The sequence below is a fragment of the Copadichromis virginalis genome, linkage group LG8 (assembly GCF_057382275.1).
Source record: "Copadichromis virginalis isolate Kocher_CV1m ecotype Utaka linkage group LG8, C_Virginalis_male_GT1.1, whole genome shotgun sequence".
Taxonomy (NCBI): Eukaryota; Metazoa; Chordata; class Actinopteri; order Cichliformes; family Cichlidae; genus Copadichromis; species Copadichromis virginalis.
This window is the reverse complement of record NC_140625.1, coordinates 10,083,565-10,098,219: the sequence shown is the minus strand read 5'-3', so window position 1 is coordinate 10,098,219 and position 14,655 is coordinate 10,083,565. Positions and strand designations below refer to the sequence as shown.

The 14,655-nt window shown below is 39.9% G+C and overlaps 2 protein-coding genes across 2 annotated transcripts; both read left to right on the top strand.

Annotated features, from left to right (window-relative positions):
* Window positions 1–2,243: 2,243 nt before the first annotated feature.
* gdf10b (growth differentiation factor 10b) lies at window positions 2,244–6,504 on the top strand. The gene is made up of 3 exons (XM_085465689.1): window positions 2,244–2,710; window positions 4,033–4,943; window positions 5,151–6,504. The coding sequence occupies exons 1-3, from the start codon at window positions 2,455–2,457 to the stop codon at window positions 5,340–5,342; spliced, it is 1,359 nt and encodes a 452-aa protein (XP_085321815.1). The 5' UTR covers window positions 2,244–2,454; the 3' UTR covers window positions 5,343–6,504.
* A 2,717-nt stretch (window positions 6,505–9,221) lies between these two features.
* Window positions 9,222–12,702, top strand: gdf2 (growth differentiation factor 2). Its single transcript, XM_085465688.1, has 2 exons — window positions 9,222–9,691; window positions 10,440–12,702. The coding sequence occupies exons 1-2, from the start codon at window positions 9,247–9,249 to the stop codon at window positions 11,357–11,359; spliced, it is 1,365 nt and encodes a 454-aa protein (XP_085321814.1). The 5' UTR covers window positions 9,222–9,246; the 3' UTR covers window positions 11,360–12,702.
* Window positions 12,703–14,655: the final 1,953 nt, after the last annotated feature.

Sequence of the window (14,655 nt, the reverse complement as noted above, 5' to 3'; positions counted from 1 at the left end):
ACCTGATCTGGGCCACAGAAGGGCCGTCATTCTTTGCAGTATGTGGGCCATGTGTAAGTGGTGTGCAGCCACGGCCCAGTTGTAGACACACTGCTGGCCCTGTGCTGGCCCCAGATGTCAGCCTAATGTGTACCTTAATCAAGCCATGCAATAACAACATGTGCCAAAACATGCAAAACAGTGCAAAAGTTACATGACAAAACTCTGTTCAGACAGTGAATGGACTAATTCTTATATAGCACTTTTCTACTCTCCCGGATTACTCAAAGTGCTCTATACAACATGCCACATTCTCCCAACTGAGTGCTTCCTAACTACATACACACTCTTGACAAATGTGACTGGAGGATCCAGGGATCGAACCACTAACCTTCTGATCAATAGGTGACCTGCTCTACCTCCTGAGCTACAGCCACCCACTGGCAAAGATGAGCAAACCGTTACTAGGTTTTGGAAGTGTACACTCACACTCACAGGGAAGACCTGTTTTCTATGGGCCTGGGCCACATACACCAAACCACAATCGGGCCAGATATGGCATGCCATTGCATAGACAGTGCCATTTATGCCAGGCCTGACCCATATCTGGATGACATACGTCTTATCATGCCAGAAGTCAGCCAGCAGATCCGGCTTGAAACCAGATCTGGGCCAGACCTGTTTGCTATGTGGGTAAACACTAAGACAGTAGTAATATCTAATTCTGTGTTACAAGATTGTTGTTTCAAATATGTGTTTTTCATGGTTGAACAAGCAACCTGCAGTATATTAGCAACAGTGCAAGTGTTGTTTTAAAATGCAGTTTTGCTAGGATAGCTCCAACACAAGTCTTCTAGGGCACTTTATATAGTAAGGTCGAGTCCCTACAGTATTAAACAGGAAAACTCCAATACCTCTCTTTGTGAAAGCACTTGGCACCTTCTCCCTTTCGACAGATAGAAATCTGCAGCAGATCCACAGTCTTGAGGGGTGATCATCTGCCTCAAGCAGTTGTTGTTTGAAGCAAGCAAAAATCCCAAGAGCTCTTGGGGTTTTGACCCTTTTCAAGACTTTTTACCTTTTCTGTGCTGTAATGGTGGAGTCATCCAAGAAATTCCTTCAGGCAAACTTCAAAGGGAAGGAGAAATGAAGAAGGTGTTGTTGCAGCATCTTTTATTGCCTCTCCTTTGTTTGAGTATAAACTGCTTGCAAAATGGGTGATGGCTTGCAGATAGTTAGCGTACAGAAGTTAATTACATGGTCATTATTGAATTGTAATAATGGGCAATGTTTAAAGAGTGACATGGACGATATATGAATATGTTGGGATGACTTGTAAGCCAGGATCAGTGTGCGTTTGGCTTGACTGTAGAGTGCAGATGAAAACATGGACATGTATTCACGGTCTGCGCAATACAGCTGAAGGAAGTGCCTTAAAGCTGCATTCTCGCTAATGACCACCAGACCTCTAATTGCAGAAAAAGTCCAGGTTTATTTAAATCTCTGACAAAACATCCCTGCTTCTCGGTTTATTTATGACCACAGTAAACATTTTCCTGATGAGTTTATAGTTTTGATCACTAGTTCTAAGTCCCACTTAATACAGCATGATGATCATTTTTGTAAACTATTGTTTGATGGGGGTATTTTGCTTTCTTCGGTTTGTCAGTCAGATTGAGGCTGATGATGTCAGTTGTTTTTTTCAAGTTAAAGCATCAGAACTTGAGAAATCTGTCTGATGTCACAGTAACAACATGTATATGTTTTATTTACATTTTAAAGGCTTAACCAGTCCTAATGGTGACACCACAAAAGGTGTAGACCTGCAGTATACTGGTAATTCGTCCAGGGTGTGCATCACCTTTTGCCCTGTCACAGGTGGGATAGGTTCCTGATTTGGTTAAGTGGTAAAGAAAATTGATGGATGGATGAGTTTTAGTTGGATTTTCAAAGTAGTCTTCCAGTGCAGCATGATAAAACAAAATTATTATTATACTCCATCATAATTATTTTTTTAAACGCCCTCATAAAACTCTCAGTGATAGCGCAGAATGGTGTTCAGCATGTAGTCCTTAGTGTTGATGCATTTTCTGTCAGAGGTCACTGTCTTAAGAAGTTTTGGATTGTGAAGCCTGTCAGTGCTCATGAGCACTTCACATAATGGGCTGCATGGCTCTCGTTGGCTGCGCGCTCTGAGGCGTCACCATCTGTCATCCTGCAGCAGCAGCGTCTGCGCGGATTTCCTCCCATTGTAGAAACAGCTGTAGACCATGAACCGTGGAGTTCGGATCTGACACGGATAACCTGGGCATTGATTTGAAGTCTGGGTGGGCAGCAAACTGGCAGGACCAGAAAGAGATTTTTACAAAAAAAAAAAAAAACAACTAAAAATTAATTAATTATTAAAAATAGACAAATAAAAATTTTTATTGATTGAAGATAATTTTAATAGAATCTGCTTCCACATCAGCTACGATGGAGAACCGGATTTTTTACACCCTGTGTTTACTGGCGGTCCTGGAGTCCAGCTGGAGTTACTTTCAATCTGAAGGTCTGGAAAGAGCCGTGCGTCAAGGTGCCGAAGTCTCTGCAGAGCAGCGCGTCTTTGCGCAAGAAAGCGCGAACCGGGACATGGTCACCATCAACATGTTCAAAGTGTACGAGAAATACAGTAAAGAGCCGCAGAGCCAGAAGGAAGGAAACACCGTGAGAAGTTTTAAAGCTCTTCCGAGTGAGTGACAACACCTATATTTGTTTAAATTCACCGATAAATATGTCAGAGCAGAGCCGCGCGTGGTTTTGTTTAACAAGATTTTCATGTGTAAAACTACAAAGTAAATATTCAGTTATACATTTTTATTGGATGACGTTAATTATTTGGTAAACATGTTAAAATGTTTTAGCACAAATTGAAGCAGGTTTGTTGTTGCTGATATCATAATTACTGTAGTCGAACACTAAGTCAGCGTATTAATGCAATTGGTCGATTTGCAAAAAAGGGGGGAAATTACAGAAGCAACAAAACTAATAATGTGTGGATCTGGATACCAACATGTATGTATTTATCTTTATAAAAGTGCAGTTCTCTCACTGTACGGTTAATTTCATTTTTGTTTCACCAAATATTAACTTAAAAAAAATACAGGAGGAAAAAAATGTCCAAATTAAACTTTAGTAGATAAGATAAGAGACTAAAAGATCTGAATTACTTTTAATCTTTCAAATTTTAACTTTTCATTTCTTTATCCTTAGCATCCTCAGCACAGGTGTTTTGTCAATCGCCCAGCAGACCTCGATTCCCTTTGTGCCAAACGTCTTCACCTCTGTCTATGCTGTGATTTACTGAACTGAGAAAACTTTATGTCTCAAACACTGTTGTTTCCCCAGTAGCTGTAACAGCCTAGGTGTCAGACAAGAGCCCATTATCACACTCACACACCGCATAAAGCCTCAGAGGAGCTCTTTCTGCTATAAGCATTTCCATATGTCAATGATAGACCTGCTGGTCCGACCCAATGTTTGTCTTTCAGGCTGCGGTGGAAGTGCAGGAGACAAGATTTGAACTTCAATAGTGTAGCTTTCGAGGGTGAGGTTTTTTGGTCATGCACGAGGCAGGCATTTAACCGTGCCGTGCTTAATGTTTTCCATGCTGCTGGTGCTGCTGCTTATGTCCATCAGATGTGTTGAGCAACATTTTGCGAGTGATATATTGACATTGTTACTGAGTTGAATCAAACGTGCCAGCGTGACATGATAAAGGAGTTGCAAAGAAGAGAAGGGGAAAGGGTCAAGGCAGCAGTGCGATCACTTCACTCGTCTTTATTGTTCATTTCAGAGAGAGGTGCTCCCTCAGGGCTGTAGCATCTGTTCAGCAAAAGATCTGTATAGCTGAGCTCATCACATCACTGTTTATGTGTGTATTTCCTGTATTCGGATCATAAAAAGCACTGTGCGCGGGATGAAAATGTTTTTCTCTCAGACATTTTGTAACCTGAAGAACTTTTTCTTGCCAAGCTTTTCATTTGTCTCCTGATTCCTTTTCATATTCCCCAGGAGTCTCACAGGGCAGAGACATGTTCCAGTTCAACCTGTCCTCAATCCAAAACGCCGAGCTCATCCTCTCCGCCTCTTTTCACTTCCTCTACAAGAGGCCCCGCCACCACCAGAGACCGGCGTGGCGTTTCCGAACGCCTCGCCACCCGTCTGGAGGCATCCAGCATCCCGATCCTGCTCATTCGCGGCTCCTCTTCTATGGGTCGTCCCTAAACTCGGCTTTTCTGACGCCTCTGGGAAACGTAACTCTGTCTCCTTTCAAGAAAAGCTCTTGGCAAACGCAGGACGTAACTGCAGTGCTGAAACATGCCAGAGATGTCAAAGAGCTTGTGGTCATGGTGGAGTTTGATATGGGATTTGGGGGGGCTCGGGTACAGCAGAGGAGCCCTCATGGCCAAGAACGCCTCTCACCAGCCAACCTGCCGTATATCTTGGTGTATGCCGACGATCGAGCTATAGATGAACCAAACAGCGTGGCCATGTCACTACAGAGGTATGGGCCTTTTCCAGCAGGGGATGACTCATCCGCCTCAACGTCAGCCTCGAGGATTCGGAGGGAGCTTCATCTACAGATCCAAACCAACGACATACCGGAGGCGCACTTCAATAACCTGAAGAACCACGAACTGTGGCAGAGCACATATTTCCCAGCAAAAGCAAAAACTGTGGTCAAAACGGGAAGAAAGCATGGCCTGGTAAGCAGCGAGGGCCTGAGCAAGCCACAAGTGCTGAGCTTTGATGAGAGGACGATGAAGAAGGCCAGGAGGAGACAGTGGAGTGAGCCCAGGGTTTGCTCCAGGCGCTACCTCAGGGTAGACTTTGCAGACATCGGCTGGAGCGAGTGGGTGTTGGCACCAAAGGCTTTTGATGCCTACTACTGCGCCGGGACCTGTGGATTCCCCATACCTAAAGTAAGACATGAAAACCTTCTTATTGTCACTCCAACCATTAGCTGATTTTTTTTAATTCAGTCAGTAGAATACTTCATTATTTTACCAAATCCACAAGTAGAAAAACTATTAAAACTATTATAAAAACATGACTTTATTTTAAGGGTTAGGAAAGTTCTCTTGTTATTTTACTAATAATCAGTCCTTTACAACTCCTTACTTCCTCAGGTGGCACGTCCTTCCAATCACGCCACTATCCAGAGCATTGTCAGAGCTGTGGGAATTGTCCCTGGTGTGCCTGAGCCATGTTGTGTTCCAGACAAAATGAGCCCCCTCAGCGTCCTTTACCTGGATCCAAGCAGGAACATGGTGCTAAAGGTTTACCCAAACATGTCTGTGGATACATGCGCCTGCCGGTAGGGCCACTGCATGAGTCGCTGGAAACTGTGATCAATGAAGATAGGAGACAATGAATACAAAGAAAGTGTAGCTTCAGCGCCTAACAGGAAGCTCGTGTCAGATGGAAGAACAGTTGTAGAGAGAAACAGTGAGAATAACTGATACATACAGAATTTTCTTCCGAGATCTTGGCCTTGTTTCGTGTCTGCCAGGATTGGACATTGCCTTAAGTATTTTTCTGCTTGTCTAACAGTGTTCATAGATGCCTTTCATCCAAGTTTATTTTCTGAAAATGCTTGGGTGCCCTTAAAGAAACACGTGTTTGTATTACTTTTAATCTACAAGTTCCTGCAAGTAGATCAAGTTCCCACTGATCCTTAAAAAGCTTTTTTATTTATTTATTTGGAGCAGTTTATCAAGTTTTTTCTCTGTTTCAGTTTTTAGAAGGATGTTGTTTTACCATCACCTTGGACTCAGACTTAACTGGACTTGGTTTGGGAATCTGCTCAGACTCCTCAAAAGAGCTCAAAAAAGGCTAATCAAATGTTCTGAACTGTGGTCAAACTGATAAGAAGAACTTTGGACACAGATGCTACATGGCAGCATATTCATATTCTCTGTTACTCAGCATTTGTCATGGAAATCATTACACACGAACATTAAGTGGTACTTAGTGAGTTTAGCCCTTTATCATGCATGAGAGGTCATATCTTCTTCAAACTATATCTCAGCAACTATTTGTTTATATCTTGTATATAATGAGTGTATTTTGCCATATGGTGACTGTTAATGCATTGAAAGCAGGGTTAAGCCCGTTCACCAATCACACATAACCAATGCACTGCTGCCACCTGCTGTGCATTTTGTTCAGTTGAAAGGATGTCAAACTTGGATGACTTTCTGTACTTCCTGTGTTTATTCACCACTTCCTTTAAACACTAAAACATTATTTATCCATAAAGACATGTACAGTTTTTAATGTGTACAGTAATGAAAGTAGATTTCCACAGTAACTAAAGGAGATATTGCTAAACTGTAATCAAATATTAATGGGATGTGCTGATGTGTGCTTTAATAGACCACAGACTTGGTGTATGCTTGGTGTAAAAATAAACTGAATTGTACATACTGTCAAAAACACTTGTTAACGTAGGTTTTTATGTATTAAAGTATGTATACCTAACCATAACATGCAGTACTTTATACACACTGTACCTCTTGTCATGTAACATTAAATTTCATATATAAAGATGGAGGGAAAACATTTAAATTCCACTTTAGAGGAAGTGCAAAATTGTTCACCTTCATTTTATAAATACTTATTTCCTGAGGATGATAATGCTTGAATCATATACCTTAATAATCAGCAGATGTCAGTCCAGTTTAAAACCTACTACAGACTTTGGATGAATATGCTCTCAACACTACTAACATCATCAAATGAGGAAATATATTTTGAGGTAATGGTTTCCATGTCTCCAGTAGATTTCCAGACACTTAAAGAACCAGTGCCAAAGGGTATTTGTGCTGACCTCAGACACTTTTGTGAACTTTTCCTTTAATTTCCAACTTTGCTGATGTTTTATTCAGCAAATTGGGACATTAGGTCTGATCTGTAGGTTTACTGATTTTATTTAATTTATTTAGAAAGAGGGACAATACATATTAATGAACATTTTAACAAATGTAAATATGCCAGATTATAGCCTTGGCTAATGTCCATCTGCAGACCCTCTGGCAGGTTACAGGTTTTTGCGTTTTTTTAAATAGTGGCAGGTTAGTGCTTTTTAGTTATGAATGCTAGTCTACATGACCTGTAAATACATTTGATTAAAAAAAGTTTTGTTTTTGTTTGGTACTTTATATAAATCGATGTGATATGTGAGTCACTATTGATGATAACCACAATCCCAGCTCCAAATCCCAACCCTGCTGTCTGGAGACAAGAAAAAAGTATTTAAAAATACATTTTATTTTATTTTATCCCCTAATTGCCAATAATTGGGAGAATAATTTTTTTTTTAAAAAGCACTTTTTGATAGCATAGTGTTACGATTAGGCTCATCACCAGTGACGACTTAAACTTCAAATTGTTAATGTAATGTATGTTTTGAAGATTCAGAGTAGCTGTCACAGGGCAGGAGTCGCTTGTATGAAGCTACAGAGAATATCACCACATAACAGAAACAAACGTAGACCTCATGGAGACTATTAAGGTCTTTAATCTAACTGTTTTTATTGCCTAAAAATGTTTTTATTCAGGTTGGAGACTGATTTGCTACCTGATGAGAAAAGAATCTGGAACAAACATGCAGCATACTGACAAATGCCTTGAAAACAAAGCTTGGGCCAAAACATATTGCTGGTATGACACATGATCAAGTCCTCACTACCCTAAAACATTTTTATTATTTCTCTTTTCTTTTCACAAGTTCATCCAACTGATCAGGTTTAGATCATATTAAAGTTTTCTCATCGTGTTTGTTTTCCTTCTGCATGCCTACACTGTTTGCTGTACCCATGCCAGTACATTTGCTCCTCGTCTTTCATCACTGATGGACTCCATAGAGCAGACCTCTTTAGACCATGAAAGGGCCACAGCGAAACCATTTTATGAAACCCAGTGTGAACCAAGTAATAAGAGACTGAATAATTGAGAAGAAGAAGAAGAAAGAAATTCCACTATAGGTCGGATGTAAGCCAACGTCCCCAGACTCACTGGCTTGTGGTTTGGGCTCAACCAGTTCGTCACCATTCTTCCATATGCTGCTTTGCGTCTGGTTCTTCTTCGCACAGAAGAAGTGCACAACAAGAGATACAGTCACACACTTTTTTAAGATTAGTCCACAACATATAGAACTTGCCTGATATGCAATCTCTTATTTTATTTTTGTATTATCTGTACTTTTACAGTAATGCATTACTGCTATTAAATTGCTCCAAAACTTCACATAGGGTCACATCTCATTGTTAGTTTCTTTCATTTTATGGAAGAGTTTCCATTGAGACAAGAAACTCAACATAAATACATTTTGAAATCAAACACAGATTATATTATTAATATTTTATCAGTATAAATATGATTGTAGCATATATGTCTACATACTCTATCACCTCCTTAATGTTGAGACAATCTGAATGAAACAAACACAATCACACATACAGTGATTATTAATATCTATATGTTTAAAAAGAAACATCAATCCAAATTCTTTGGCTTTTCGTGTATATTATGTTAATTTCATCATCCCCCTGTGAATAGGATGTTATGCTCTCCATTGTGTTGCCTGTACATAACTTAATCACCAAAATGTGTATCCTCAGTGGACTCTGTGGGACTAGCAAAAGTTTAACATGAGTATAATGGTTGTAAATAATGGGATTATTAGGTCATTGTAAAGAACTTTTGCATTTGCAAAAACAAGTAGTGTTTGAGCAATGGGCTAGAAAACTGATGCCAGAGATGTGAAATGTGAAATATGCACACTGATAGGATTGGTTGGATCCTGCTGTCTAATTAGAAATTTCTTGACATTTTGACCACAGCACTGAAACCACGAGAGCTACAATGCTAATCTAGCTACAGATTTTAACAAGCAAGGCTGTTACGCCTTCAAGCTGACATTTTATCACTTTTTCTTTCTTTTCTTTTTCTTTTGGCTGGTTTCGTTATGAAGCCACATCCGAGTTGGGGAAAGTAATTTTATAAATGTCTGTTTTTCAGTAACCTCGCAATTTCCAGCACCCCCTTCATTATCCCTGTCAACTGTTTACAGTGTCTTCATTAGCAGACACCCCTCTAATGATAACAAAGCTTTAAAGAAGGCATCGGCTGCAGTGATAAGCATGGCCAAGCTACTATTTTAGTTGACACAAGTCCCCCTGTTTACTCTGGGAGCATGGGAGCGGACACCAGGAGTCTGATATGTGTACTGAGAATTGCCATTTTCAAAATTTGCCACAGCAAAGTCTGTTTTCGAGCAGGGGAGACGGTGAAGTTCTCACCAGTTTAGTCACGTTCAAAATGCAGCTCTCCAGAAGCTCCCTGTTCCAGGTGTGTTTAAGTCTGGTGGCTACCATTGGTTCCTGCCACTGTAAACCTATCAACAATGACATCAGAAGGAACATGGAGGAACTCTACTCTCAGCTCTCAGAGGACCTTCTGGAAGAGGAAGAGACAGATTCGAGGATGGAGAACCTCCTGGGAACCATGAAGGAGGGTTTTCTGAGACAGCTCAACTTGTCAGATGTTCCTCAGGAGCACAGCAAGATCATCCCCCCTCAGTTCATGATGGAACTGTACAACAAGTATGCCTCGGACACCTCGGCAGCCCCTCAGTCTGATGTCATACGAAGCTTCACTGTGCAAGGTATCTGAATTGGATTTAACTGGACACAGCAAAAGTACACTCTGAGTTACATGTAGCTGATGGCAGAGGGACATTCATGGATCATGAAAATGAGTCTTGTTTATTCCAGTATTCCAAATCAAGAACCATATCTGGAAAAGCCACCTTGAGAAATGCACATTTGTGTTATATCTGGTTTAGATCTTTGCAGCTAACACAGGTAATACAGGTTTCCCTCTTCAGAGCTACAACTAGCTGATAAACCCACATTGCTATTTTTTTTGTTGTTTCTTGAAATGTTCAGCTGGGGTAATATTAACATTTCCTAGCATATATGAGCTGAAACTTCTTAGAAATAGAGAAATATTTACTTCTAAGCCCTCATCAGTGGCTTTTCCTTTGCTATTACATGATTTTATATATTCTGGTGAAGATGCAGGATGTAAAGTACCAACGAAAGTATCCCCAGATGATTTCCTTTGATTGATTAGCCAATGAGAACTACACATCAGTTTCTGTATTATGGTTACTGCCTGTGTGGTCTTTGGATCTCTAGTGGTCGTGAACTGTTTTTGGTCTCGACAGACAGATATCGAATCTATCAAATAACATAATATTGTCAATGTTAGGGTACTATTTCGGCAGAAAATGAAATAAGACTCGGATTTCACTTCTGACTGTAATAGGTACACAGTCCGTGGCCGACCATGACAATCCCTGCTGCTGTTTCAGATGTATCAGTGATCAGGGTGTTTTTTCTCTTTGACAGATTTTACTCTCTCTATGACGAATGGGACAAAGTCAAAGTACAGGCTGCAGTTCAACATCAGCATCCCCAGCCATGAAAAGATCACAACTGCTGAGCTGCAGCTTTTCTTCTTCCCAAACTTCAGGCCAAGAGTCACCTCCCACAGTTTCAAGATCATGGTTAAAGTCTACGAAGTCGATACGAACAATTTCACATCCTCGGCCCAACTGCTGGTGGGCAAAGAGGTGGCAGGCTCTCAGAGCACATGGACAACGTTTGATGTGACCACGGCTATTCAGAGCTGGATCAAGTCAGGCCCTGCACCAACTGTTTTTGACGTAGCGGTGGATATGAAAGATTGTGGGGATTCTAGAAGCGGGGCGGCAGGGGCCAGCTGTTTAAACATGAGCGTGTCCGTCGGCGATAATACCTCTGCGGCTTTGATTGTCTTCTCAAATGACCTCAGTAACAGGAGGAGGGAGATGAAGAAGGAACTAAGAGAGATGATCCTTCATGAAGAAGAAACCATCCTACATTCAGGGGCTGACTGGAACAGAGGATATCAGCTACCAAACGAGATCCCTGATTCTCAGCACCCACAGAGAACAAAAAGACGAGCACCGAGGGAATACTGCCGGCGGACCTCGCTCAAGGTCAACTTTAAAGACATTGGCTGGGACAGCTGGATCGTGGCGCCTCGGGAATATGATGCCTTTGAATGTCGCGGCCAGTGTTACCATCCACTGACGGATGAGTCATCTCCATCAAAACACGCCCTTATCCAGACGCTGATGAACATCAGGGACCCCAAGAAGGCCAACATGGCATGCTGCGTCCCAATCCAACTTGACCCCATCACAGTCATGTATCAGGAGAATGGGCGCATCACTATAAGATATCTGTATGAAGAGATGAAGGTAGCAGAGTGTGGCTGCAGGTAGTTTGCCCTTACCCTAGCAAAGGTAATGATCATCCTAAATTTAAATTTTATTCCATTTAGTTCAATGTTCAAGGATAACAGGTCATATGGCAACTTTCATGCCCTGTATTGGTCCAAAAGGTTGTAAAATATTCCAGAGTTTTTTGTTTTGTTTTGTTTTTTAAAGTCTTTTCTATTAATTCTACTGATTTTTTTTATTGATCTGTTGATTCAACTGATATATGCACATGACTTATATGTAGAAAAAAGTTCAGTAGCAAACTATGGCTTCATGTGGGAGTTAAACGCCACCCTCCCTCGTGAAAGTTCATAATAAACGCGCACCACCTGTATTTAGCTTTAAGTTCTCCATATTATTTTATTTTTACTGTGAAAAAAGCTGTGATTAGCTCTTCTAGACTAGAAGGGGTATTTCTAATCTATCATTGTGGACTAGAATTCTCTACAGCGTGAAAAGAGATGTCATGCAAGATGTTGATTGTGCTAAAAATATCTCCCATCCCTAGGTTCAATTTTAGGTGAAGCTAGGAAGAAGCTAAACTTCAAGATAAGAACTTTTCTAGCAAATATTCTAAATAAATGAATACTAAGGAATAAAGAATTGCTCTAAACTATGCACCTATTTTTTGTCAGAAGTAAGGTACTATGCATAATTGATGAAAAAAAAAAAACTGGCAATCACTTAAATTAATACCCCAATGCTAACAGCATGACAGACTTGCTGCTTTTGAGAGTTCATTGTAAGATATGCGTGACGGTTTGTCAGACCAACAGAATAGTGGAAGAGCAAAGGAAAGGGACACATTTTGCATTTATTGTATTTAATTCTCATTATGTGTACAGTAAAGGTTTTCCCTGTATGTGTGGAGTACATAATAAAAAGCATGTAAAAAGCAAAGTTAAACGAGTTTACTATTACAGGTAAAATAGGTATAATTATTGTTTGTAATAAGCTGGTGAAACATAAATTCACATATAATCACTGCTCATTTGCTGATATAACACATCTGTATATTGATATTGTAAGTATAAATTATTTATATTGATATATATCTGGTATTAGTCTGTAAATTATTAACATTACATTCATTGACAGCATAAACATGCCCACCATGGGCTACTACAGAGGGGCAGAAGTCAAAAATTGATAGGTGTGTATCTGTACTTATGATCCCTGAGAGAAAGAAATTACAGAAAAATGTATATTTAAAAGAAATAATAATTATTAGAATATTTGCTCTCAGTGTGCAGATTTTTACTCTCCTATATGTAGCATGATGTCATCATTTTGTTTCTAAGGCATTCCAACCCTGAAATTAATAAAAAATTCTTGGGCTCTTCTCAGCCAGAAGTCTCCTTTTTGACTTACTCACCTCCTCACCTGTTATTGATATTTATGACCAATAAATGAAATGCTGTGAGTGTCAACAGGGCACAGTTTGTCCACTAGAGGGCACTCTGCCACTTCCCTTTTGGCAACATCCGTGAGTCTGGAAAACCACAAGCACATCAACCAGCTGACCTGACCATAGCTGTCCAGAGCATGAATTAATTAATATGTTCCTAAAACAACTGTAAACAAATACATATAACAAATCAGGGAAATCTGTCTTTTACATGCATATGAAAGGAAAAAACAGCCAAAATATCAGATTTTTAATCATTAAATATCACCGTTGCTCCTAAAAATCCGATATCAATTGGACTCAAAACACAAGATACAGTTGGGGAGACTGGCTGATCCACAAAGACAATTATTCATTAGGTACTGAAACAGCTGCTATACAGTGGAAGACTAATAAGATGATTAGAGGCAGGTGATGAAATAAGAAATATCACAGTTATTCACATTGTGCAATGCTGACTTTTTATTGCACAGAGTAATAGCGTTACAAAAAAGCCTGTATAACGTCTCCATGAATGCTATTTTCCAAAAGTCCACAAATTATAGAAAACAACAAAGAGAAAGAGAAAGTGAGGTTCTACATTTTAATGTAATCGTGGAAAAATGACTGTATAAACTAATGACTATGTGGAAAAAACAATTAGTTATCCCCCTTACACACACTCATCATACAGTAATCTATACTGTCAGCTGTGTAAATATTAAATGTCAGTGACATAGTCTTATCTGAGTTTGACCCACCATGTTGAAATCAATGAGGGGACAAGTTTGTGCAAACACTTCCATGTCCTGTAGCACTAAACTGATCTTGTTTTAAAATAACATCAGTGTCGGGGTCAGAATTCCTGTTTCCTGAGAACCAAGGAAAAAGCTCCATTAGTTTTTTGCTTCATAACAGTGTGTTCCTTCAATCACCAACAGCATGGGACAACAGAGCCTTTAAGTCTCTGCTTCTACTGTTTAATATTATCATTTAAAAACAGCGATTAGAACAGCCACGAAAGGCAACATGAAATGGACACTGATGATTCTTGTGTTTGTTCATTTCTGAATGTGTGTTGGGAACTCAGCTCTAAATCTTGCTGACATTAATACGTTTTGTTGCGTGACTATCACAGCTAACATCTTAACTCTTACGCCACTTCATTTCTACAGTCTACTTTCTGAATCAGTTCTGAATCAATGTTAACCCTTGGGTATTTTATTATCAGCGAAAATGATATAATCTGTTCTTTTATTTGACACAAAGTGACAACATCAGGAAGTATTCAGTGTTTCGAAGTTCTCGATAAGCACCCTGGGAATTGGATGAGACTGGAATTTGTTATGTAAGGTATGAGGCCGTAATAAAGGCTAAGACGTTAAGATTAGCAAGTCTAGTATTTGGAATAAGCTCATGTCTGGCACTATTAGTTGTGAGCTGGTCTTATGATGTCTTGCTGTTTAAATCTGAGTAAACGATGGAAAGTTACCAGCTATCAATTTTCTATTATATCCAAACTTGTCCTTGTTGTGAAAATAAGGCATTCAATAGACATAAAAACTTTCCACTCAACTGTTTGTTCCTTAATTCAAAGTGTGGGTGTTACACACACTTTGAATTAAGGAACTTGTTACCCAGTTCTTATCCTGGATGTGTTTTAAGAAGGCTTTGTCTGTAAACTGTGTAATCATGTCACCAGTGAAATGACCCAGACATGACCCACTAAAGCTACCAACAGCACCAAAATACACCACCATCAGCTTTCGTAACAGGCAAGGAAGAAAGAGGTAAAAAGGAGTGGGAGTGTTTCAGTTGGGGCTTTGGCACAAATCAGTGCAGCCTCATTTATCACCTTTTTAGTACTGAGTATTCCACGGGGAGAATTTGGTAAATGATGCAGACTGTAATA